Source organism: Acanthochromis polyacanthus, chromosome 5 (genome assembly GCF_021347895.1).
Source record: "Acanthochromis polyacanthus isolate Apoly-LR-REF ecotype Palm Island chromosome 5, KAUST_Apoly_ChrSc, whole genome shotgun sequence".
In the NCBI taxonomy this organism is placed as follows: Eukaryota; Metazoa; Chordata; class Actinopteri; family Pomacentridae; genus Acanthochromis; species Acanthochromis polyacanthus.
The window spans coordinates 32,201,699-32,228,153 of NC_067117.1; the positions used below are offsets into that span (position 1 = coordinate 32,201,699).

At 38.5% G+C, this 26,455-nt stretch overlaps 1 protein-coding gene across 1 annotated transcript; it reads right to left on the reverse strand.

Annotated features, from left to right (window-relative positions):
- Positions 1–1,179: 1,179 nt before the first annotated feature.
- LOC127534166 (rano class II histocompatibility antigen, A beta chain-like) lies at positions 1,180–26,238 on the reverse strand. The gene is made up of 4 exons (XM_051948696.1): positions 26,157–26,238; positions 3,668–3,955; positions 2,096–2,374; positions 1,180–1,465 (listed from the first exon to the last, which is right to left on the reverse strand). The coding sequence occupies exons 1-4, from the start codon at positions 26,236–26,238 to the stop codon at positions 1,326–1,328; spliced, it is 789 nt and encodes a 262-aa protein (XP_051804656.1). The 3' UTR covers positions 1,180–1,325.
- Positions 26,239–26,455: the final 217 nt, after the last annotated feature.

The window sequence follows — 26,455 nt, forward strand, 5'->3', positions numbered from 1 at the left end:
TTAGCCTCACTGATCATGGTTTTCTTAGAGCTACACAACTGTGTAGTCCCAATCCTTTGAGTTCTCTTCACATTGTGCCTGTGGAAATGTTCTTACTTTCACTATTGAACATACTTCTACTGCTGATTTCCTACGATAATCTAAGAGTTTGTTCCAACCACATTTGCTTCTCAGAGACGATGGTTCTTCACTATCCTTCAGATTTTAATAATGCTTTGGACTGTTCTTAACCTGATTTTAGTAGTTTCATCTCCTTAGTTTTTTTTTTTTTTTTTTTTTGCTTGACACAGGCCAATAATTTGACCCTTCTGAGACACATTAACATCCTTTCCATGACCACAGGATATGTCTTCCTACATGGTTGTTTAACAAATGAGAAGCTCCTCACTGCATCAGCTAGGGTTAAATAAGTTGTTGCAGCTGAAATGTATTCATCACTGCAGTAATTATTCAGTGGAAGGTTCTTACCTATTTTTTTAGTTAAATCCAAGTGGCTACTTTTTTTCTTTGGAACAGGCAGTGTGTAAATATCATCTATGGTAACTATGTGGCGATTCAGCATCTTAAAATGTACTTCTCCAGAAATCAAGCAGTAAATGATGTAAGACTGATATTTTTAAAACAAATGGAAACCACTGCATTAAAGCAGCGAGAGCGTCTGGAACTGACCGCAGTCAGTCACAGCACAGCCACACATTAACACCTACTGCAGAGCCCACCATTCAATGCTCCTGTGATTTCGAGTCCTTTTCTTTTATTGTAACTACAAAGTGGAGTCTGGCTGTGCTTTAGGACAAGAAATAAAACAAATAATAAGTAAATAGAAGTCTGGCTGCGCTGACGTGGATACATGAAAACACAGACAAAAGCAAAGCGACACACCTAGCCAACACTAATGGTAACAATGGAAAAAGTCAGAGTATGTAAAGTCCTACAAGAAGGAGAGCAGAAATCTCACACACACACACACACATACATGAACACACACACACACACTACAAACACACACAGCTCCTCTGTGTGCGACACAGTGGCGACTGAGTGGCGACTTTTTTTGGACATGCAGTGTATAATTCAGCTTCATGAAGATTCATTAAAAACTTTTTAAAATTCATCATTTACTTACTTGATCATCAGACACACGAACTTAACAACAGTGTTTTGTCCTTTATGGGTTTTTGATACTATTGTTACCCACTTTCCTGCATTAAAAGCCCTGCACCGGAAAAAGCTGTTCTTAATGACAATCAGGTTGAAAAATAAGAGCAAAAAAGTCCCAATTGAAAACACTCATCATTGACTCTCTTTAGAGATGATTTATAAAGTTACAGGACATTTGAACGTTGTGTATGATGGCTTTTCTTCCAGTAACGAATCAGTCCAAAACACAGAAATATGGCTCCGAAAAGCAAAGCACAGACTCCACCAGCCAGAAAGCTCTTTGTAGACGGATCCAAGGACGAGTCTGCAACAAAAACAACCAAGAAAAACATATATGAAGTATGCAAAATCCATTTTAAACTATTTTATGCCTCATTTTGGTATTTTTTGTGTCATTTTGTGTCTCATTTTGGTAATTTTCTGTCCAATTATATATATTTTTTTGCCTCATTTTGACAATTTTATGTCTCATTTTGGTGTTTTAGGTCAATTTTGTTTCATTTTGCATCTCATTGCAGACATTTTGTGTGTTGTTATCTACCTCAACCTGTCCATTTCTGTCTCCTTTTGGTCATTTTGTGCTAATTTTTAGTTGTTCGTGCACAACTTTGGTCATATTGTGTCTTTTTTGGGGTAATTCTTTTGGTCTCATTTTTGTTGTTTCATTTTGTATATCATCTCATTCAGATAGTTTGGTCATTCTGAGGCTCTTGTTAGTTGTTTTTGTCTCATTTTGGTCTATGGTCAGAGATAAAACCACCTGTTGAACACACAAAATGATCACTAGTTGATACAACATGGCTGCAAAGATGAACAAAACAACCACAAAAAGATTCAAATCGTTAAAAACAAGATGCAAAATTACCAGAAAGAGATTAAAACTGATTTAAAATAATACTAAATGTAATATGAAATGCACAATGAAAACCCTGACCCCAGTGAAGGATCTTGGGCTCGCTGAGGGTGGCGTGTTCCACCATGCAGCTGATCTGGTCCTGTTGGCCAGGTGTGTACTCCAAGTAAGAGTGAACCTGATAGGTCCAGGCTCCGTTCATCAACACCTCACTCTCGGTCACGCCCTCAGTCACTTCCTGTCCGTCGCGGTGCCACGACACTTTGATGTATTTGGGGTGGAAGTCGTAAGCGCTGCACACCAGCATGGTGTTGTGACCGGAGGCGACGTCCACCTCCTGCAGACTGATGCTGGGCTCGGCTGAAACCACAACACTTTGTAATGAAAGATGTGTGAATATCTCACATTTATCACATTCATTAGTATGTTTGATCTATGCTTTAATTTCAGAGTAAAATGAGACATTAACATGAATAATTTCCAATAAAAAAAGTGAAAAAATTGGGGTGTCCTACAACTTTTGACGGGTAGTGTATATCTTCATTCATCCTCAGCATTACAGTTTTTCTCAGTCGCTTTGGTACATTTCTCAAATCATCCTCGACATTTGCAAAACAGTAAGTGCATTTCTCAAAGCTATTTGTACAAATAGCAAAACACCATGGATTACCTGCAAAAGCCGGTCTCTTGCTCAACATCCTTGGTTCATCTCTCAAAAGTAAATATCTGTGTCAATGAACATGTCAGTGCCATCAGAATGACAAGTCCTTGTGTCACTGTGTATAAATAAGACACTCAAATTGATTAGTCATGTTGTCATTCTAACAGTGTTCTCTGGAGGGATGTTCTGATTTAAACTATGGCTAAAGTTTTGATGACACTTATAAATTGTAAGTTACACCTTAGTGTATGTGGGAGATTGATTGCAAGAGACTGTTCAAGATTTACGTTTACGTTTTTACATTGTGATACAGAAATGAAAAGCGCTGCATAGCACAAAGAAACAAAAAACAAAAGGAGAAATGTGAACAGAGAACAATTTCCTCAGGGAAAACTGTACATGCAATGCTGTAGGAATTACAGTGCCATCTTCCTACACCTCCTGACGTTCCTGTCTGTCAGACCACAAATTCTCATCCACATCATGAATATCTTCTCTTGCATCTTTGAGCGATTTCAGAAAACTCTAACCCTTCACACATTTCCCTTCGTTATAGAAATTCAAAATTCACCTGGGAGTAATTTACCAATTCAGGACAGATTTAGAAAAAAGTCTAATGGAAATGTATAGAAATATCCTTGGCATATTGTGACAACTTGTTCAACCGTTTTGCACGTAAAGATTTATGAGATGAACTAATGTCGAAATGTTATTCAACAGAGACCCGTTATAATCATTATCAACATGACATAAGCTGTTGATAATGTAGGAAGCAGGAGAGAATTGTACAAAATCATTTGCATGGATGAACCAAAGCATTTTCAACTTGTTCAAAGCAATGAGAAGTTGCTTTTTTGATCTGCACAAGTGACACAATGATGTGAAGATTGAACAAGTAGTTTTGACAATTTCAGTTCAGATCTGAGAAATGTACCAAAGCAACTGAGAAAAACTGTACTATCAATGCATTTATCTAGTGTTTGAATATTCACCCATGTATTCTTCGGTCCCGTCATATATTAATTCAACGTTTTCGACACATATCAGCTCTCTCTCCAGTTTTCTCTCTAGATGGTCGCGCTTGTTATTGTGCGCTGACGCTCCGATCATTCCAGCTGGAGTTAAGCCCGTCCAATTCCCAATTGTGCTGTTGTACTGCATCCTGAACTCTTTGTTAAAATACCAGTCGATCAGATACTCCACTTGTTCCTTCTCTCTGGAGTGCATAGAACACCAGAAGTCAGCATACATGAAGTAGCCATCTTCATCCACAGAACAGTCTGAAGGGTGACAAAGAAGGAACAAGGTTTACTCTCATTATGTTTGAATTTGCAGGTACAGTAGGTCCACAAGTATGTTTGCACATATCCTCAGTTCCTTCACACACAGAAGATTGGTCAAATCAATTATAAATGGATCTTTCCATCTTTGTGAAATCTAAGCTTGATATGCCAGATACTTCCTACTACACTGACAGTCATTAAAAACTTTGAGACCATATTTTCAACATAATTTTTATTTTGAAGCCCGAAACTGGATTTTCTTCATATGAATCATTTGTTTAGCATATTGCCATACAGAAAGTTTCAAGAATGATTTCAAAATAAAGAATTTCACAAAAGAAAACGGCACCTGCCAAACACAGTCACAACAGTCAATACCGAGTATGGCCTCCATTTGCTTCGATGCAGGCAGCAATCCATCGGCGCATGCTTTGGACCAGGCTTCTGATTGTGGGTTGGGAACAGCCCATACGCCTGGCTACATCACTGTAGCTCAAACCGGCCTCCACCATAGCCAGTGCCCGGAGACGTCGTTCATGTGAAAGACGCGGCATGATGCTGTTCACTGGACTAACAATGGTGGCCTTTTTTGGGCCTTTATATGGGCCTTCAAAACCCATTCTCAAATTGTGCAGATACTCACTGAGTATTGCTTGGTGTGTATTTGGTTCACTTTTGCAAAGTGACCAACCCATGTGCAATGAATCATGACAAAATGACAACTCATCATTATCTCAACTACCAGGGCACTAGATCATCAGTAAATCCACAATGAATAATTACAACCCCCCTACAAGTAGAATTCTGCGTACATTTCTACCTCAAAGTTTCTATTGACTGTCAGTATACTTTTACACACGTGGACAAAATTGTTGGTACCCCTCAGTTAAAGAAGGAAAAACCCACAATTCTCACTGAAATCACTTGAAACTCACAAAAGTAACAATAAATAAAAATTTATTGAAAATTAAATAATCAAAATCAGCCATCACTTTTGAATTGTTGATTAACATAATTATTTAAAAAAACAAACTAATGAAATAGGGCTGGACAAAAATGATGGTACCCATAACTTAATATTTTGTTGCACAACCTTTTGAGGCAATCACTGCAATTAAACGATTTCTGTATTTGTCAATGAGCGTTCTGCAGTTGTCAACAGGTATTTTGGCCCACTCCTCATGAGCAAACAGCTCCAGTTGTCTCAGGTTTGATGGGTGTCTTCTCCAAATGGCATGTTTCAGCTCCTTCCACATATGTTCAATGGGATTCCGATCTGGGCTCATAGAAGGCCACTTTAGAATAGTCCAACGCTTTTCTCTCAGCCATTCTTGGGTGTTTTTGGCTGTGTGTTTTGGATGGTTGTCCTGTTGGAAGACCCATGACCTGCGACTGAGACCAAGCTTTCTGACACTAGGCAGCACATTTCTCTCCAGAATGCCTTGATAGTCTTCAGATTTCATCGTACCTTGCACACTTTCAAGACACTCTGTGCCAGATGCAGCAAAGCAGCCCCAAAACATTACTGAGCCTCCTCCATGTTTCACCGTAGGGACAGTGTTCTTTTCTTCGTATGCTTGGTTTTTGAGTCTATGAACATAGAGTTGATGTGCCTTACCAAAAAGCTCCAGTTTGGTCTCATCTGTCCAAAGGACATTCTCCCAGAAGCTTTGTGGCTTGTCAACATGCATTTTTGCAAATTCCAGTCTCGCTTTTTTTATTAGTTTTTTTCAGCAGTGGTGTCCTCCTTGGTCGTCTCCCATGAAGTCCACTTTGGCTCAAACAACGACGAATGGTGCGATCTGACACTGATGTACCTTGGCCTTGGAGTTCACCTTTAATTTCTTTGGAGGTTGCTCTGGGCTCTTTGGATACAATTCCAACGATCCGTCTCTTCAATTTGTCATCAATTTTCCTCTTGCGGCCACGTCCAGGGAGGTTGGCTACTGTCCCGTGGGTCTTGAACTTCTGAATAATATGAGCCACTGTTGTCACAGGAACTTCAAGCTGTTTAGAGATGGTCTTATAGCCTTTACCTTTAAGATGTTTGTCTATAATTTTTTTTTTCGGATGTCCTGGGACAATTCTCTCCTTCGCTTTCTGTTGTCCATGTTCAGTGTGGTACACACCTTTTCACCAAACAGCAGGGTGACTACTTGTCTCCCTTTAAATAGGCAGACTGACTGATTATGAGTTTGGAAACACCTGTGATGTCAATTAAATGACACACCTGAGTTAATCATGTCACTCTGGTCAAATAGTTTTCAATCTTTTATTGGGGTACCATCATTTTTGTCCAGGCCTGTTTCATTAGTTTGTTTTTTTAAAAATAATTATGTTAATCAACAATTCAAAAGTGATGGCTGTTTTTGATTATTTAATTTTCAATAAATTTTTATTTATTGTTACTTTTGTGAGTTTCAAGTGATTTCAGTGAGAATTGTGGGTTTTTCCTTCTTTAACTGAGGGGTACCAACAATTTTGTCCACGTGTGTAACAGTCAATCAAAAACAAGGAAACGTAGATTCTTCTTTTTCTCTTTCAAACCACACAGAGATGCTGAAGGAGTCCTCACCCCAACTGTGTTTTGATAGTTTTATATTACAGAGCTGCTCTCTGTCTTTATTTTCCATTTTGTTTATGTTAGTTAGTCCACATTCCAACAGGTCACACAGTATTAATCCATCAGAAATAAAAAATCAGAAGAGGATAGGCTGCTACATCATTTGACATCAATGGATAAAATCCTTTTTATGCCTCTATGAGTGAAAGGTTGGTTCCTTTTGTTGCACAATAACTCTCCAACCTTTTCAGGTATAAATGGACATGTATAAAAGGACATTAATTTGTGGAAGGCTGATTCTGAGATCAAACCTATTTCATTCATGACTTTATCTGGGTTTCTATACTAGTTTGTTGAATGGGTTCCACCAAGAAAAACTTGCTTTGACATACACAGTCATGTGTCAATAGGGTATATGCCCGAGCTAGACTGACGTACTTCCGCTAGATTCTCAGACAGCGTAAACACTTCCGGTCACTCGTGTAGCTGCAGAGTAGCTATGGCGTTCTTCAGAGGCTCGCTCCAGGATCTGCCCATAATAACGATTAACGACGCAAGTCGTTTTATTCAAGCATCGACAAGAGCCGCATCGAGTAAAAAAAGCAAGGGATTCCAACTTTACGTTACAAGCTACATTCACAAGTACCGAAACTGTGTTGTTTTTAGCATTAGCTAGCATACGTCGGAGATTTATCACGATAATCAGGGTTACATATTCATAATAATGACATTCCAAGTAACGTTACAAGGATCATCACACATAACACAATCAGAAGGAATTTATTTGCTAGAATAACAGAAAGAAACACTGTGGTTTATAAACCATATAAATAAGTTTGACATGAGCTCCAGTTTCCACAATCTCTGGTTGTCGATTTGTTATGAATTAAATGTCTGCGCTATGGTTAAAGAGATTTTGGTGTCAAAGTGAAACAACAATGACTAACGCAATTTAATTAACCTGCATCCAACCAAAATCCACAATCTGTACATGATGTTCCCAGGTGTTTGGTTCAGTTTGTTGTCATTTAAACATGTTAAAAATGTACAGAAACAAGATTTGTTACCCAGGTCAGAATAAATGACATTATTCATTATATTAGCAAAGACAGACCTATAATTAAAAAATAGTCTATATAAATAGAACCCAGCAAAGAGAGTAGAAAATAGTTGTAAGACTATTAACATATGAATTATGAACATGCCTGTGTGATCAGTCTTGTACAATGACTATTAATTGTGCATGAAAAAATTAAACAATGTATGTGTAGTACAGCCTCAGACCAGTAGGGAGCAGCATAGACCTGTGGCTTCTGCTCCATGTTGGATCTGTTCAAGGGGATGCTAGAAATTGTCATGAAACATGTACAGGTTGGATGCAAAGTTGAGCCAAGTGTCAAAGTAATTCAGACTTCTTACGTCCCTAACTTAATTAGATACATGGCAGCAGGACAAAAATTCAGATTGTTTATTTGGAAGTTGCAAACATTATGTTGATAAGTCGTGTAGACCTGATAATGTTGGTGATTGCATCAACTTAATGTAGTGTGTAATTTAAATTCAGATTTCACCATTCATCATATAAAGTTATTTTGTAGTCGTAACTTACCGAAATTATGTTGATAGCTTCATTTTTCTTCACCATGAGTCCTAAATTTCAAGTCTTCTCCCCTGTCTACCAAACATACCTATGTGAGGAGCATTTCAGGATGTGGATCATATCTTTTACAAGAAAATTCTACTCATGAAGTTGGGAATCATTTAAATTATGATGTATTATCAGGAAGCCTTCAGTCAATCTTTATGGCCAAACTTGATCAGTGTACAAACTAATGGAGTCAGAGTAAACCTGCTTCGGCTAAAGTTCCTAGCAGCGAGAATGGAGAGCTTCTCCCACTGGATGTAGTTTGGGCCAAAAGAAGAGGATATCCATCAGACCCAGCAATGACTGTTGACCCAGACATGCCCCAGGAAGTGCTTCTCCATATTGGCATCTCCATTCCTGTTCATCCTGAAAGCAAAAAGCTTGTCTTAGTGCTTTTCTTTGATGCCAGAAAAACTTGCCAATGACTCCCTTGCAACAAACTATTGCAGATGGGAATGGATGACACTGTAGACAAACTGTGCTTCATGGAGTTAAAGAAACCCAGCATTCACAAGTCTGTACACACTGCTTCATACCAGGAAATGGTACATTTAAACCAAAGGAGAGCAAACCTGAACTTCACTCCCTCCACTTTTATGTAAATTTTATTCAAAGGTTTCATCTGCACAGTGGAGTAGTGGTTAGCACTTTCGCCTTGCAGCAAGAAGATCCCCGGTTCTTCTCCATAGACTCCAGCACCCCCCGCGACCCTAGTGAGGATAAAGCGGTGTACAGAGAATGGATGGATGGATGGATGGTTTCATCATCTAAAACAGGCTGCTTGGTTATATGTGTAGCTGCTTCTTCAATAATCTTAAAAAATGACAGTGGGACAGTAAAGCAAAGATTTCCAACTTTTGATGGTTTTTGAAAGGTTCTTGTGCAAAACTGTTGCTCTGATTTTTAAATTGAGGGGGAATAAAAGCGCTAAAAGACTTTCGTATATTACTTAGTTTATTTATCCATGTCATTTAAAAAAAAAAGGTTTTACACAACCACTGTGTGTTCTTATTAAGTTTTTATTTTAGGCCAAAGTGAGACAAGACTCTAGTGAGAAATTATTTAATTGTCAAAGGGATGATCTTGATTCAAAACATATTCAGAATGTATTTACCACTGAAAATTTTTTTAAATGCTTGCCAACTTTCAAAATTGTGCTTTAATACAGTATTTAGGTACATAACACTTAAAATTCCTTATAACACCAAAAAACTAGTGTTTATGCTTCTAATTATTATATAAGGGATAATTTAAAATCATTGGGCATCGCCTTAAAGACTGGTATGAACTGTTGGGTTAATTTTCCTGTTGCTGTTGAGCCCAAACATTTGTTTTTACAGTGTAGGCAGGGCCCAGCTTTGTGTTCAAAATCCCCAATTTGTTCACTAATTCTCAGTGTAACAGACCTTGAGATTGAAAAGTGGCACACTTATGAATCATCAGCGTCTTATGTGATTAGTGGTAACTGCAGTGTCGCACTCGCACAGCTTTAAATTCTGCATCTATGAAACTACTATGGAATGGTTTGCAGACTGCAGAGTGCATGCTATGAACGCCACTTGTTTCATTCAATTGTGGGGATTTTTTGTCCTCATGAAGATAATTCTGTGTCTATTGTCTCACAATACTGAATCAAAGTAGATTTTCTGAAACTGATCGATAGAAAATGACCATTTAATGTTTGGTGTAGCCCTCAAAAAAGTACTTCAAGATAGATTTTCCATTATATTGTTGCGACAATGTGGTCATTTGTTTTTGGTAATTCACCCCCACTTATTATTTTGGCTGCAAAGAACTAATACAACTTAAACTATTAAAGATGCAACCTTCAGAAGCTTTGGATGTTATTAAAGCACCAACATTATTTCACTTGCATTTAAAACTAGAATGACAAAATAATTCAGTCACAACCATTAGCTAGTGCTATAAAATAAATTGAAATGTCATAATGAATTGGGTTTTCCTTCTTTGTAATCTTCTTCGTAAACTGTTTGACTGCACCAAGTGTGTTCTATTGACGACACTATAATAAAAGTACACTGGATTTAATAGTTAATATGAAGATATTTTAAATTTCTTTGTAGAAATATGTTTTGACTTTGACACTTTCGAGTATTTTTCTGTTGATTTGGGTCAAGAAGATGCATATAAATTAGACCCTCCAGAAAAACGCGATTATGCGATCGCATGAATTCCCGCGTTAATCACCAAAATGCCGCTGATTATGCGGGGGTCAATTATTTCCCAAAAGGCCGCATAATCATCGCAAAACAGCACATAATTCCCGCAAGAATCTCACATTTCCACGCGAAAAAAAAGAGAAATATGAGGGTCCCGCTTGATTTCACAATTTCCACATAAAATGAGAAAACTATAACCAATATAAATGGAGTTATGAGTGAGTTTTTATGTGACACCCGTCCTGACGTCATCAGTTCGCGCTTTCACACAGACACTTGAAGCACGAGCTGATGCGGAGCGCGGCATCAGTGTTGTCAACTTAGCGACTTTCTCGCTAAATCTAGCGACTTTTTTTTGTCAAAAGCAACTAGCCACAAATCTAGCAACTTTTTCTGCCGTTTTGGAGACTGACAAGAAAACTCGGATCATTCTGCAGTTACTGTTTTCAACAAGCAGCAGGCGCTGCTGTGAGCTTCTCCCCCTCCCAAAGCACAGGCTGTCAGTCCAGTAAACCTGCAGCAGTCCCAGTGTCTGATTAGAGGACACATCCCTCTGCGGCCAGATGGCAGGTGAATCGTGCATATTTCTGCATATTTCACAACTATTCGCATACTTTGCAACTTTCCACACATTTCCCCGCATAAAATGGCATAAAAACTCCGCATATTTATTCACACAATCAAGTATTTTTGCCCGCGTTTTTCTGGAGGGTCTAATAAATGTACTTTTAGTGCAGTAATAGAATAAAACATGAAAATGAATGCACTTTAGAGACATTGTATGATGTGTCGATTGTCATTTTTTAAATAAATTGCAAAAATAGTCATATCAAACATATACTTTCTTGACAACCAGCAGAGAGTCCAGACAGTTGTTGCACCTGTCTATACTGAGTAACGAATTATAGTTTTGCAGGTATAAATGCAAAACTATAATTCATTGTTTTTAAGTTTGTTTTTATATGTAGACTTTAAAAAAAATCAGATGCAGCAAGTGCACTCTTTGGAGGTTTTAGTGGCTGATTTGAGCCCTAATGCTAAGCTAACCTATTTCTGGCTGCAATTTTTTGGGAAAATTAAAAAAAAAAAACTGCAAAGAAGTATTTCTCCTAAGTCACTAAGAAAATTATGTTTAGTATATATTTTTATTGTTTTTCTTGTCAGACTTTTACTTTAACATGAACATCTGAGACCATCCTCAGGAGGAAATCAGGATAATAATGAGCTGCAAAATAAACGTATGGAGGAGGCTGGGGTGGATGGATGGGTCAGAAATGGGTAGAAACCTTTTACTGACAGTCAGTAGTTTGCTTTTTTGTTGTTTCCATGTTTGTTTTCCCCCAAAATTGATCATGTACTGTAGTTACCTCTGCCAGGAGGTTATGTAATCACCAGAGTTTGTTTGTCTGTCTGTCTGTCCGTGTGTGTGTGTGTGTGTGTGTGTGTGTGTGTGTGTGTGTGTGTGTGTGTACTTGTTTCTGCTATACCGGTGGGGACTTTGACCTGACTATTTGCTATAAAGGTGGGGACTTGTCTTACGGTGGGGACCTAAAATGAGGTCCCCACGGGTGGCAACACCGTTTTCTTGGCCATATTGTTGTTAATAAAAAATGTAAAAGTGCAAAAACGTTTGTTTAGGGTTAGGCATTGATTTGGTGATGGTTAAGGTTAGGGTTAGGGTATGGGTTAGGAGTTAGATATGAATGGGAGTCAATGGTAAGTCCCCACCGGTATAGAAAAACAAACGTGTGTGTGTGTGTGTGTGTGTGTGTGTGTGTGTGTGTGTGTGTGTGTGTGTGTGTGTGTGTGTGTGTGTGTGTCTGTTTGTATGTTAACAGCATAACTCAAAAAGTCATGGACGGATTTTCACCAAATTTTTACAGGATGTCCGGAAGAGCAAAAGTAACAATCGATTAGATTTTGGAGGTGATCCGGATCACCGTCTGGATCCAGGAATTTTTTGAAGGTGGAAGGACAATTGGCCATCTCTCAATTGGACAGACAGAGGTCGCTGCAACGATCCCGGGCGATGGCCGAATCCCCCGCGGCAGGTTCGGGCTTTCCGGACGAGTCGGGACCGACGAAACGAAGCGGCGGTGACGCGTACGGTACCGTCACACGCGCGCGCAACGGTACGTGCGTGCGGCGGCGCCGCGTGCAAAACACTGTGCTGTTACACTGTACAGGCATGTTATGCTTTCTGCACAAACTGTTGAAACTCAATACAATCCGTCCATGACTTTTTGAGTTATGCTGTTAACAGACATTGGGGGAAATGTTTATTTGTTATGCTCATGTATGTTGATGTATGTCTTTGCCTGCTCTGGGACTGCAGGTGGAAATTAGCATTCATGCTATAATCTGGCATAATGCATCTCTCCCTTCGGGGTTAATGTTTATTTGTGCAATGTCCCATGGATCAAATAAAAGAAAGAAAGAAAGACAGACAGACAGATGGCCTGGCGGACGTATGCGCTCTCCGAGTGCTTTTCTAGTTACTATTGAAATCATACTGAGAGTGGTTCCCAAAACCCCTGATATACACTACTGGGTAAAAGTTTTAGGATGCCCCAATATTTACATTTTTAATTGAAATTCAAGTAGGTCAAGTTCAATGAAGAGCTAGAAATGGTACAAAGGTAAGTGGTGAACTGCTAGAGGTTATAAAAAGGTACAGTCACCCAAAACTGAAAAATAATGTAGATTTCAGAATTCGACAAAAAAAAAAAAAACTTTTTCAGGGAACAAGAACTGGGTTAACAGCTTAAAGCTGTTCTGCAGCAATGGAGGTTGATCAAGTCTTGAAAGTTGGTGCTACTAAATCCTACAGGTGTCCAAACTCTTCTTGAATCCTTCCAACCCCCTCTGTCTGCATAAAAGTAGTGTTGGAACACATCATGGCACCAAACCCTCAGAGCATTATTTGAGTGGTATTGTACTGCAGAAAGTAGTGTGTTGCTATAAAAAATGGCATGGAAAAGGCAATTCATCGAAGAGAGACAGACCATTTTAACACTACACCTACAGAGAAATTGAAACGAAAGCCAAGGTGTCAGTCAGTACAGTTTTCTTCACCATCAAAACTAGTTCTATGCTTTCGTTTCAGAGTACAATGATTGGTTAACATTCATAATTTCTAATAAAAACTAGAAACATTGAGGTGTTCTAAAACTTTTGACCCATACTGCAAGTGTAATTTTGCTCTTTAACATTTTGGAAGTGTTTTTTGTGCCTCATGCTTCACCCACAGCTTTGTCACTTCCTTATTTTTTACAGTGGCGTCTGCAGTGGTTTTGGAGGGCACAGACATGATGTCATCCCGTAGAGGCATCAGAGCAAAAGCTGTTGTTCCAAAGGGGCAGATAACAAGCGATATATTTTGTCGTTTTATTAAAAAAAAAAAACTTGCTGGACGACTAAATGCGGACTGCACATTAGCTATAAAAAGGGTCAAAGTATCCGTCTGAATATCCACCAAAGTGATCATCATAAATACAGACGTACAAGACCACATAAACACAAACTCTGCTCGGAAAAATCAACCAGTCTAGACTGCAGTGAACACAGCTAATGACTGTATTTCATATCGTCCATCTGCAGTTTCTCCGAGAGCCTGTGTGTGTTATACACTTTAGTCTTTTTATTGCTTGCCTCCCACCCTCTTTCTTTCATCTCTCTCCATCTCCATTCCTTCTCTCTCCTTCAATCAGCCTGTTTCATGTGTCAGACAGCTTCGAAACACTTGGAGGATTCAGCAGACGAAAGAAAGGAGAAAAAAAAAGGCAAATCATTTTATCACCTCTTTTCTCCCTCTCTTCTGTCTCGTTTCCTTTTTTGTCTGTTTTTTCTCTCTCTCTGTCTCTGCTCCCTCCATTCCTCTTTCCCTCTCAGGTGTGATCTGTGTGGGGAGTCACTGTCTAGACAACCGATTATACCGAATAATGAGGGGGAGAGAGAGAAGGAGGGAGGAAGGGGAGAGACGGAGCGCTAAAAGGCAGAGGGAGGTGGATGTGAAGGGAAAGAGAGGTGTAGTGTCAGACGGAGACGGAGAGGTGCAAAGGAGAAGGAAAAGTAGGAGGAAATAGGCGAGGGAGTGGAAGTAAGGAAGAGATGGAAGGAAACAGGGAAAATAAAAGGAAGGGATGAGACATAAGGAGTGGAAAGGGAGAGAAGCAAAGCAAAGGAAACAGAAAAAACAGAGAGATGGGAAGAGAGACAGAAAGATTCACAGAAAAAGATGGAAGGACAGACCGACCGGAGACAGAAAGAAAGATGAAAAGAAACAGACGGATAGAAAGACAAAGATGGAAAGACAGATGACAAGGAAGAAAGAAGAGATGGCTGACAAAAAAGAAGAGACAGATGGAAAGAAAGAGAAAGACAGACAGATGACGGAAGAAAAGAAAGATGGAAAGAAGGAAAGACAGATGTGTATCGAAAGAAAGAAAGAAAGAAAGAAAGAAAGAAAGAAAGAAAGAAGGAAGAGACGGACAGACGGATAGACGGAAATAAAGACAGATGTAAAGAAAGAGACAGACAAAAAGAATGATGGAAGGAAAGATACTGATAGCAAGATGAAAGGAAAGACAGACAGAAGGAAAAAAGACGAAAGATGGAAAGAAACAAGAAAAGATAGGCTGGCACAGAAAGAAAGATGGAAAGAGGAAATGAAGACAGACAGATGGAAAGAAAGAAAGATTTACAGATGGAAAGAAGAAAAGAAAGACATGGAAAGCGAGACAGTAGAAAAAAGACAGAATGATGGAAGGAAACATTGAAAGACTGGCTGTCGAGGAAAGAATGATGGATGGAAGGAAGGAAAGACAGAAGGAAAAAAGACAGACAGACCGATAGAAAGATAAAAAGACAGATGGAAGGAAAGACAGGCTAATAGAAAGAAAGACAGAAAGAGGAAATGAAGACAGACAGATGAAAAGAAAGAAAGACGGACAGACAGAAAGAAGAAAAGAAAGACAAACATAGGCAGAATGATGGAAGGAAAGACGTACTGATAGAAGGAAAGACAGACAGATGGAATGATGGAAGGAAAGACAGGCAGACACAGAAAGATGAAAAGAGGAAATGAAGACAGACAGATGAAAGAAAGAAAGAAAGAAAGAAAGAATGACGAACAGGAGGAAAACCATGAGTAGGTAAAGACTGTATGAAAAGAAACATTAAACAACAGAATGAGCAGAAAACACTAAAGAAGACATGTCAGACACACACACACACACACATATATAGACACACACAGACTAAACACCACTGAACCAGAACAGAGACACAGTCTGATCTGCTGTGTTAGGAAACCCTATCAGTCACACAGGCTTTACTCAGAGTGTGTGTGTGTGTGTGTGTGTGTGTGTGTGTGTGTGTGTGTGTGTGTGTGTGTGTGTGTGTGTGTGTGTGTGTGTGTGTGTGTGTGTGTGTGTGTGTGTGTGTCTCAGCTCGGCGATGAGTAATTAACGAGTCCAAAAAACCTCCCAGACACACACACACACTGTAATAGGCTTATCCACCGCTGCAGTTTCAGCCTTTAAACTGGGACTTTTTTCTTTTGCTGTTTTCGGATGAAAGAATATTCTCTATCTGCAAGAACAATATTGACTTCCAAAGAAACCTTCCTACGCTCTTCTGCATGTGTGTGTGTGTGTGTGTGCGTGTTTGTATTTTGTCTGTGTTCATAACTGAAACCAGGAGAAGACTGACGATTGGGCGGTGAGACAGTAAAACGCTACAGACAGAAACGGTCTCTGAGCCACGAGACGGACACGACAAACACGCCTTTTTTTTTTTTTTTTTTTTTTAGTGGCAATGAGCCCACAGTCAGATCAACTTTAGCCTCGTGTTGACAGAAAGGCGGCCATCTTTGTTTAAAATAGGCAGTCGTGCAGCAGGTATAACGGCAAAGACACCTCAAACACTGGGTTGTCTGTCAAAAAAATTAAAAATCCAACCAGGCTCACATTTTGTCACAATGCAGTGAGTTGACCAATCAAATTAAAGAAAATGTCCTTTCCTTTATGTCTATTCTGATGGTATCGAGCAACAATATCCGCAGAGGGAGGAGGTCAGGGTGCGCTAACGGGTCAACAAAACGCCCAACTTACACTACTGTTCAAACGTTTGGGGTCAATGTCCTTATTTTTGAAAGAAAAGCATCTTTTTCATTGAAGATAACATTAAATGAATCATAAATCCAGTCTAGACATTGTTCATGTGGTAAATTCTAACTGGAAATGGCTGGTTTTGAACAGTACTGTTTTGAACTGAACAGCATTCACAGTAAAGGGTTAAGATTGTGGCAATGGTTAAAAGTTGTTAGGCTCCCATGTTAAAGTCCTGTTGTGTTGACCCATCCATCCACCCCAACCTCCTCCCTCTGTAGAGTTTGTGGCTCTATAACAACATAATCATATTTCCCCCTTTATTTTCGAAGGTCAAGAGTCGTACTTACTTCAATGTTTTATCACTTGAATGTAAACTAATGTTGTGTTGGGATTTTTGCTTAAACAACACTTTTTTTTGGAGGACATCCACAAGGATCTTGTGGATGCTCATGCTAGTGGATCATCGCTATGCTCTGCACATTCCATAAAGTATTTTTATGAGCATTTTGAAAGGGCATGAGAAAATGTTAATGGGAGCAACAAAAATTTGCCCAACTTTGAATATAAAAACAAATAAAAACTTTTTTAAAAAGAGTTTGTTATGGTGGATGAAAAGACATCTTTTGATTGAGTACCTATGCAGCAAACATTTAACTCACATGACTGATCACTTCTATACGATTTTTCGTTGTCTTTGACAGCATGAAAAAAAACGGCCAGCTGACATGAAAGAATTTTTGTTTGTTCTTTTCTCTTGTGACAATCATATGGAAACACAATCAGTAATGAAAACAATTCCCAGTGAAGACAGTCAACTAAAAAACACCTTTTCTGACTACCTTCAACCCCTAACATTTGCACTTACACCAAACAAGTTTGGGGTCACTCTGAAATGTCCTTATTTTTGAAAAAAATACCTTTTTTTTTTCAGTGAAGAGAACATTAAATGAATCAGAAATCCAGTCTAGACATTGTTAATGTGGTAAATGACTATTCCAGATGGAAACAGCTGATTTTTAATGGAATATCTCCATAGGGGTACAGAGGAACATTTCCAGCAACCATCACTCCTGTGTTCTAATGCTACATTGTGTTAGCTAATGCTGTTGAAAGGCTCATTGATGATTATAAAACCCTTGTGCAACCATGTTAGCACAAGAATAAAAGTGTGAGTTTTCATGGAAAACATGAAATTGTCTGGGTGACCCCAAACTTTTGAAAAATAGTGTATGTTTCCTACGAACAGCCAATGATGGTTTCTTCTGACCATAACTGCTCCATAACCTTAAACAAACTGTAACGTTAACTAATCATTTAAAGTATAGACAAAGTTGTTGTTGTGCCCAAAACTTTCCAAACTTTTAGCTTTATTTTGCTGGTGAAACAAATGATGTTCTTTTGGGCATCAGATCAGAGGACACATACTGTTCATGTTTTGTTCTATTGCACAGAAAAATCCTGAGATGTGTCTTTTTTAACCGCCTGTCTTACTTTTTGGACCTTTTTTTTTGCAGTTTGTCATTTTAAGAAAAGGCAGCCACAAACATGGGTTGTTGAGGCGATTGTTGCAAGAAAACTGCTGTCGTTGTAATACACTGTTTCACAGCTTTTGTGTTTGATCAGCCTCAAGTTATCATCCAACAAATTAAAAAATTGTGTTGCTAAAGCACGAGTGGGTGTAGTTCTAAAAAGCCATTTGACAGCATCAGCTATCGCAGCAGGGTGCGCTAAAACAACACCACTTAGCTCGATTCAGTTCTATTAAAACCCTAATGTGCCAGCTATCAGACTATTTGAGTTTGATGAGGATTTACTAACAATATTATTAGTTCTGTGCAGATGAAATTGAGTTTTTGTTTTCATTATGGTGGCTGCACTCCCCTGATATTGAGGAGTTTCACTCTGCTTTTCTGCAGTTCCAGTCAAGTAACTACGTAGCTGTTGAGTGGAGCAAGAGTCGACACCTTATGTTTTAACAGCTATAATATGTAAAATCCATTTTTAAAATAGTTTTTTACATAATTGTGTGCCTTTAGTGTGTCTAGAGATCAACAAAATATGACAAAAAAGCCACCCTCTCATTTTTTTCCCTTCTGCCTCGGTCAAAAAGTTGCTTCGAAATGACAATTATCACGGTTTTTGTACTTGATTTGTGGGACATTTAGTAATATTTTGTTGGTCTGACCTGAGAGCTCTGTTCTGGGCCTAAGGGCAAAGGATGGCAGCAGTGTACTGGAGTGTTTGACCACACAAAGCCTGAAAAGTTCGTATTTTAAAATGAACAGGAGGAGCCAGTTATAGTCGTGCAAGTATCTCCAAACAGCAAAGCACGTTTGATTTTGTCTGTTTGTTCTAGGGCTGGGACTTTAACGCGTTAATTTCGATTAATTAATTACAGAAAAATAACACACCTTTCTCAGTTTCCTCATTTCTGGCACACCAGTAACACTGATGCACACTCCAGTCCAGCAGGTGGCGGTATTGAACCTAAAGTTGGTTTGCTAGCAACGTAGAAGATACACAGACTGCACACACAACAAAGTTCAGTGAACAGTGAAGGAAGACAAGGCCACATTGAGCTTGTTGGAAGGAAAGCTTTCTTTTAAAAATCTTGGATAAAAGCCTCATTGTGTGCAAATTGTTCAACAAAAAGTTTTCTGGCCACCGCAGCACTTCAAGCCGACGTTATAACCTCAAAGTAAAACATCTTGCTGTTAGCACCAGAGCTAACGTTAGCTATGACAGCCCTGGTACCGGCTAACGGTGTAGCCAACCCATAATAGACCACTTTTCAAGACACTGAAAGTGCTTGAGTTTACAAAAAGTCTTGAAATGCTAAATATACTAGTTATAGCTGCACTGAGTAATCCATGAATGTAGCAGACAGAAGAAAACATCCATGTCTATTCATCGATTCAGTCATCAGCCAACATTTATTTAAATGCTTTTTGCTTTTAGTGCCAAATATTGCTATGCGATAAAAATGTGATTAATCAAGATTAATTTTTTTAAAAGCCTCTAATTAGTTTTTTTTAAATCATGTCCCATCACTAGACTAACTCTCAGAATAGTAATCTGCTGCCCTCTTCCTGAAAGGAATATAAAAACAGCAGCTCTGTTGTATTTAACCCTCAGATGCATAAATAGTTCTAAAATGACCCGGTGAGGTGATTTCCTTGCAATGTCTTTGTAATGAAAAGTTTTCATCGTTTCATTTTCCAGCTATTGCTCAAAAGCATACTTTTGATATCATTCTGTTTGAATTTTTAACTGACCTTTTGTACTTTTAAAGAAATTGTCATGTTTGTACTACTAATCCAATCTCTTTATCACTGATGAGGTGATGCAGTGATTTGCTTTTATTTTCTTATTATTGGTGATTTATTTTGCTGAAAAGCACTTTGGTTAGCCATAGACCCTTTTAAATGTGCTAAATAAATAAATCTGACATTGACATTAACATTTAAAGCTGCAGGCACTAAAACAACTCATTTGGAATGAGGCTAAACCCAGGTGTAATATAGGGATGCTAGAAATAACAATCTGAGCAGTATGTTGAGCTGAAACCTGAAATATACATTCTGGGGACATATGAGACTTAATTAACTTATATAAAAAGGGCTTTGATATGTGACCTTTAAGAAGACTCCAAATTGGCTCCCACTCACTTCAGTAGAAACTGTTCACCTGGTGCATGAGTCAGAGAAGTTTGGAGTTTGCAGACGTCCTTCTGCACACGTGCAAAGTGTTTCCTTGCTGGTTGGTCCGTAGACATTACATTTGGTTACACTTTCACAGCACTGAGGTGGCTTCACATATACAAAAAAAAAGCATTTTTAATGTCTCCATAAATGGCATCAGTGTTGTTTTTTTCTCTGCAGTGCTGCAAATGACCACTGAGAGAAAAGTAACTCAGAATCTTTATCCCCACAACTTAATTACATGCATGATTGCAAGACAAAATTAAAATTTATGGATTTAGATAACCCGCTTAAGTTGCAAACTTATTTCTGATGAGTCGTGTTGAGCTAATAATGCTGCATCAACTTAATGTTGTGTGTAATATAAACTCAAATTTTGACATTTTTCAACTTAAAACTAAATTGGAACCAAAGGAAATCGTCTTTAACTTCATTTTTCTTCAACAGGAGTTAAACATTTTCAGGTCCTCTCTAGTGCACATGCACAATATATGACTGCTAAACCTGCAGCTAGAGGACGTGTAGACTGAATAAATATTAGACAAAGAGCATTTTGAGATGATTATCATGCTTTTTGAAAATAAATTCCACTAGAGCAATGAAATATTCTCAAATGTAATATTATGTATGAAGCCTTGAATGCATCTTTCTGATAAATGAACACAGAAACTGCTTTAATTTTAGATTTATTTAGCAGCATATATGATTAATTTCTATTTAAAATGTGAAAGTAACTTCTCCAAGCGTGTCAGACAGACAAAACAAAGACAGAAAGCTAAGATAAGTTCTTTATCAGGCAGAGAGACGAGCAGTAAGCCTGCACCACAGACAGGTATTTCTGAGCAAGACGCAGACAGACAGGAAATTGAGAGGCATCGAATCTGTCACACTGTAATCAGATTAGTCTGATTATACAATGACATCATTAAATCCAGCACACACACACACCCCAGCACTCACACACACACTGAACCTACCAGACTGTGTGCGTGGATAACTCGGTGTGCCTGAAAATGTTGTGTTTATGTGTGTGTTTTTGTGTGTCTAAGCGCGAGTGTACTTTACCAGGCTGCCTGCTGGTTTTCATTTTCAGGATTGAAATAAAGCATTCATAATGTGTGTGTGGGCAGCCCGACTGCTTCTTTTTATTCTTTTAATTTGTCTCGCCTGCTTTCCCTCAGCTCACTTTGTGTTCCTGCCGTTAAAGGGAGATTCCACTTTAAAACGGCAGCTTCAGTGCAAAATTAATGCATAGTTCTAACATTTTTGCAAAGAAGAGAGCGAGAAGTTTTGCAAACCTTTTTTTTAATCACAACATGTCTTTTTAATACCAGAGTATACCTCCACAGTAAGCATTATTCAGGTTACCGTCAGCATACAATGGGCATCTCATCCCCGCTAGCCTAAAAAATAAACATTGCTATCAAGCATTAAGCTTCACAGACAATGAACTTAGGCGATCATCAGAGCTGCCGTGTAGAGACAGAGTTCATTTAGACGAGATGTGTCATAATCTGTCTGATTCAGAAGGGTGGAATAAGAAGAGAGATTAAAGGGTTAGCAAGGCAAACTGAGCCTAAAGCCAGAGTTTTCGGTGTCACGAAAGGTGGCTGTCTTTTCGGATCGCCATGGTAACTGATGCTGCACAACTAACCTGCTCTAGAATCGATTCTGTTCGGAGTTTGAGGTCTAAGTCTATATTACACTGCTGGTTTTGCAGCTAGTAGAACACATTAGAAAATGGTTCAGTCTATTGCTATTTAAACAAGAAAAGCAGTGCAGTACTCCGCCAAGGCTGCTCAGTTGTTGTATCATTTCCAACGGATGAAATCTTTTTTAAAAATTCATGGCAGAAATCACAGAGTTATAGAATGTGGTCATTTAATATACACTCAACAAAAATATAAACGCAACACTTTTGTTTTTGCTCCCATTTTTTATGAGATGAACTCAAAGATCTAAAACTTTCTCCACATACACAATATCACCATTTCTCTCAAATATTGTTCACAAATCTGTCTAAATCTGTGATAGTGAGCACTTCTCCTTTGCTGAGGTAATCCATCCCACCTCACAGGTGTGCCATATCAAGATGCTGATTAGACACCATGATTAGTGCACAGGTGTGCCTTAGACTGTCCACAATAAAAGGCCACTCTGAAAGGTGCAGTTTTGTTTTATTTGGGGGGTCCACTGACCAAGACTTAAAAATTGGTGCTACCAAATCCTACAGATGTCCTAACTTTTCTTGTTGTTGTTTCTTGTTTCTTGTTTTAATAGAGGTCTTTCTTTGCATATTGATCACTTACAAACTCATGACCCACAAAGGTTTTGGAATGAAATTAACAAATTGGGCCCCAAGAAGCTAAGGGAGATTCCCATGGAGATAAAACTAGAAAATGGTGAATGTAGCCATGTCTTAGGAGATGTACTACAGAGATGGGAGAAGGATTTTGCAGATTTGTTTGCTGGGAGTAATGAACCATTTGATGATGTATTTCTGAAAGAAACAACGAGGCTGAAAGAATTATTGGAATGTCAAATGAAAGCTGATGATAATAACTGTAATATATTTTTGAATGGAAATTTTTCTGTAGAAGAGGTACAAAATGTAATAGATAGATGTAAATTGAAAAAAGCTACTGGAATTGATGAAATTTCCTATGAAGTCTTGAAGTCGCCGAGGTTATTCAATGTACTATATGAACTATTTCAGTTTTGTTTTGACAGTGGCACCGTTCCTACACAGTGGCAGAAGTCTGTTATAAACCCTATTCCTACTAAAAATAACCCCAAGCTGCCTCTTAGCTATAGGGGTATAAGTCTAATTAGTTGTGTGTATAAGTTGTATTCATCAATTTTAAATCGCAGGCTTGAGAGGACAGGTGCGCTAGTGGATGAGCAAAACGGATTCAGAAAATCTAGAGCTTGTATTGACCATATATTTGTAGTCAGTTCCTTGATACGAGCAAGAATTAAGGAGAATAGATCTACTTTTGCTTGTTTCATTGACTTTAGAAAAGTATTTGATTCAATTAATAGAGAGCTTCTTCAATACAGGCTTTTAAAATCTGGTGTTAATGGAAAGTTCTATTTTGCCATCAAGTCTCTTTACCAGGCTCCTGTTGCTTGCGTTCAAGTTAATGAATTTAGAACAGGATGGTTTTCCCAACATTTCGGTGTGAAGCAAGGAGATGTCTTGTCACCAACACTGTTTCAATTTATGTGAATGATTTAGCTGTTCAGATCAAGGCCTCTAACTTGGGAGTTAAAGTTAGTGATCATATCGTAGGGATATTGTTATATGCGGATGATGTACAGTAGTTCTGCTTGCCGAAAATGAAAAAACCGTGCAGAGTATGTTGAACACTGTAGAGGAGTGGTGCTGGAAATGGAGACTAGTGATAAATCAAGATAAAACACAAATTGTACATTTCAGGAGAAAATCATTGGAGAAAAGTTCAGTTATTTTTAATTTTGGTCGAATAGTGCTGTCATCTATTGACCAGTATAAATATCTTGGGGTGACACTGGATGAACACATGACATTTAAGGAAGCTGTTAATGTTTTAGCTCAGTCAGCTGGCAGAGCTCTGGCATCTGTACTGAACAAAGTTAAGCACTGTGGTAATCTAGAATTCCATAGTTACACACAACTATACAATTCATGTGTCTGCCCGGTGTCTGACTTTGCTTCTGGTGTTTGGGGCTTCCGGTAATATACAAGTTGTAATACAGTGCATCTCAGAGCAATTCGATCATTTGTGGGAGTTCATAAATTTACTTCTGCGTTGGCCATTACTAGAAGTATGGGATGGGAACCCCCAAACATCAGACAGAAATGCCAAATGCTTCATCTTTGGAACAGACTGGTGAAGATGTCAAATCAGAGAATTACAAAAAATGTCTTTAATTGGGGCATCTCCAATCTTCACCCCTGGGCAAACAAGATAAAGTCTTTATTCCATTTGAATAATTAATCATTTATTTTTTATAATAGATTATCATGTGACATCCAGGAGATGAGGAGTAATATGTTTCTAAGGTTTAGAGAAAAATGGTCTGTTGATATTTGGTATAAACCTAAGTTACAAACTTATTGCCTTATAAAAGATAGGTACAGTGTGGAACCTTATGTTAAGTATAATTTAAGTAAAAAACAGAGATCCCTGTGTGCACAGTTACGCTCAGGAACCATCAGCTTTAGAGACTGGGAGGTTTAATGCTACTCTAGAGAAGGACAGACTGTGTTTGCTGTGTAATTTAGGTGAAGTTGAGAATGAGGTTCACTTTGTGTTTTACTGTCCTGTACATGAAGATGTAAGAGAGGTACTTTTCAGTAAGATGTCCTCTGTTTATTTTGACTTCTTTTAGTTGGATGACCATGAAAAACTAGAGGTATGTTTTAGAAGAGGAATTTTTTTCATGGCAGAATTTCTTGGCCAGACTTGGGATAAAAGGCAACATGTTTTGTTCAAGGATTGAGCAGCAGAATATTGTGTATTTTGGATGTATTCTGCTGCAATGCTGGTATATTGGTGTCTTGTAAACCCATGAGGGTTGGGCACACTTTTGTGCATGACACGAAAATAAAGAAATCAATCACTCATTCACGTTCACTTCCGACCCCCTCTGTTTGCATAAAAGTAGTGTTGGAACACATCGTGGCACCAAACCCTCCAGAGCACAGTATTGTACTGCAGAAAGTAGTGTGTTGCTATAAATATGTAGAGGAAAAGGCAATTAACAACAGAAGAGAGACAGACCATCATAACACTGACAGAGAAATTGTGAAGAAAGTCAATGTGTCAGTGAGTACAGTTTTCTTCACCATCAAAAGGCTCAGAAACTGGAGGAAACTGACAGGAAGAGATCGAGCAGAGCCAAAGCCACAACAGAATCAGAAGACAAGTTTCTGAGAGTCAAGAGCTTCAAGCACAGCTTAATAGTGGTTGCAGTAAGAAGTCTCAGTTTAACTGTGAAGAGAAGACCTGGAGTTGCAGGTTTGATAGGTTTGCAGCAAGAAAGCCACTGCTAAGACATTAGAATAAGAAAACGAGGCTTGACTGGACCATGAAACACCATCAATGGACTACTGAAGAATGGAAGAAGGTATTATGGACTGATGGATCAAAATTTGAAGTCTTTGGTTCCTCATGCAGGATTTTTGTAGCCGTCAAGTAGGAGAAAGGATGGTTCCTCAGTGTGTGACATCAACTGGAAACATGATGGTCTGGGGCTGTTTTTCTGGATCCAGGGTCGGTGACTTGTACAGACTGAGAGGAACCCTGAACCTAAACATCTACCACAGCATTCTGCAGCACCATGCAGTACCCTCTGGTATGTTCTAGTTGGTCAGAGGTTCATCCTACAGCAAGATAATGACCCAAAACATAAGTCCAAGCTAAACCAGAACTACCTTAGGAAAAAAGAACAGATGGTGAGCTTGAAAACATGGAGTGTCAGCACAGTCTCCAGACTTAAACCACATGAAGCCGGTTTATGATGAACTGGAAGAAGAGTGAAAGCAAAGCAACCTACAAGTGTCACACATTTATGGGAACTTCTGCAACTGAGTTGGGAAGAACTTTCTGAACAATATTTGATTTCCATTGTGGAAAGAATGCCATGAGTGTGTTCAGTTGTTATATCTGCCAAAGGCGGTACTTAAATGAGTCAAAAGTTTAGAATTTATTTTGGTTTCTAAATCGATTTTGATTTGTTTATTTGTTCTTTGCTTTCATTTCAGAGTAAAATGAGACATTAACATGCATAATTTACAATAAAAAACTGGAAAAATTGATAGTTCTAAAACTTTTGACTGGTAGTGTACACTGCAATATAAAGTCCTACACTTCTATGGAAACAGCACAGCCATGACTTGAAATGTCTTCTGTGCAGTTTAAAATGGTTTTTGTTTTTTAAAAATTGTAAAATAAATTAAGAAATAAAAAAACATGCTTCACTACTTTACTAATTCTACATTTATGCCGTACCAGTCTCCTCTCTGCTCTGTGTAAACACAGCCTGCAGTTCAGTCCAGTTAAGCTGGAAAGTCCCTGAGTATTTGTCGTGCATCTGAGCAGCTGAGTCACTAAAACTTTACCGGTTGTGCCGAGGTGATGTTTATAGTTTTCTTTCTTTCTGTTCTACGGAATCTGGTTACTGGAAATGGTTCACCTCTGGCAAATGTTTATTTGAGACAGTGATCTTGATGAAATATCGTCATTTTAGGCTAAGAATTGGATCCAACAAAACAATACCTACCAGACAAGTAGTTCAGTGATAGCAGAAA

Bases quoted from the DNA above. Each gene is read 5' to 3' on its own strand.
- LOC127534166 (XM_051948696.1), bottom strand. From the start codon at position 26,238: ATGCACGACAAATACTCAGGGACTTTCCAGCTTAACTGGACTGAACTG. The intron at 3,956-26,156 runs GTACGGCATAAA...GTCACCCTTCAG, and splicing joins ACAGAGCAGAGAGGAGACTG to ACTGTTCTGTGGATGAAGAT. The intron at 1,466-2,095 runs GTCAGGGTTTTC...TTTTTGTTGCAG, and splicing joins GCCCAAGATCCTTCACTGGG to ACTCGTCCTTGGATCCGTCT.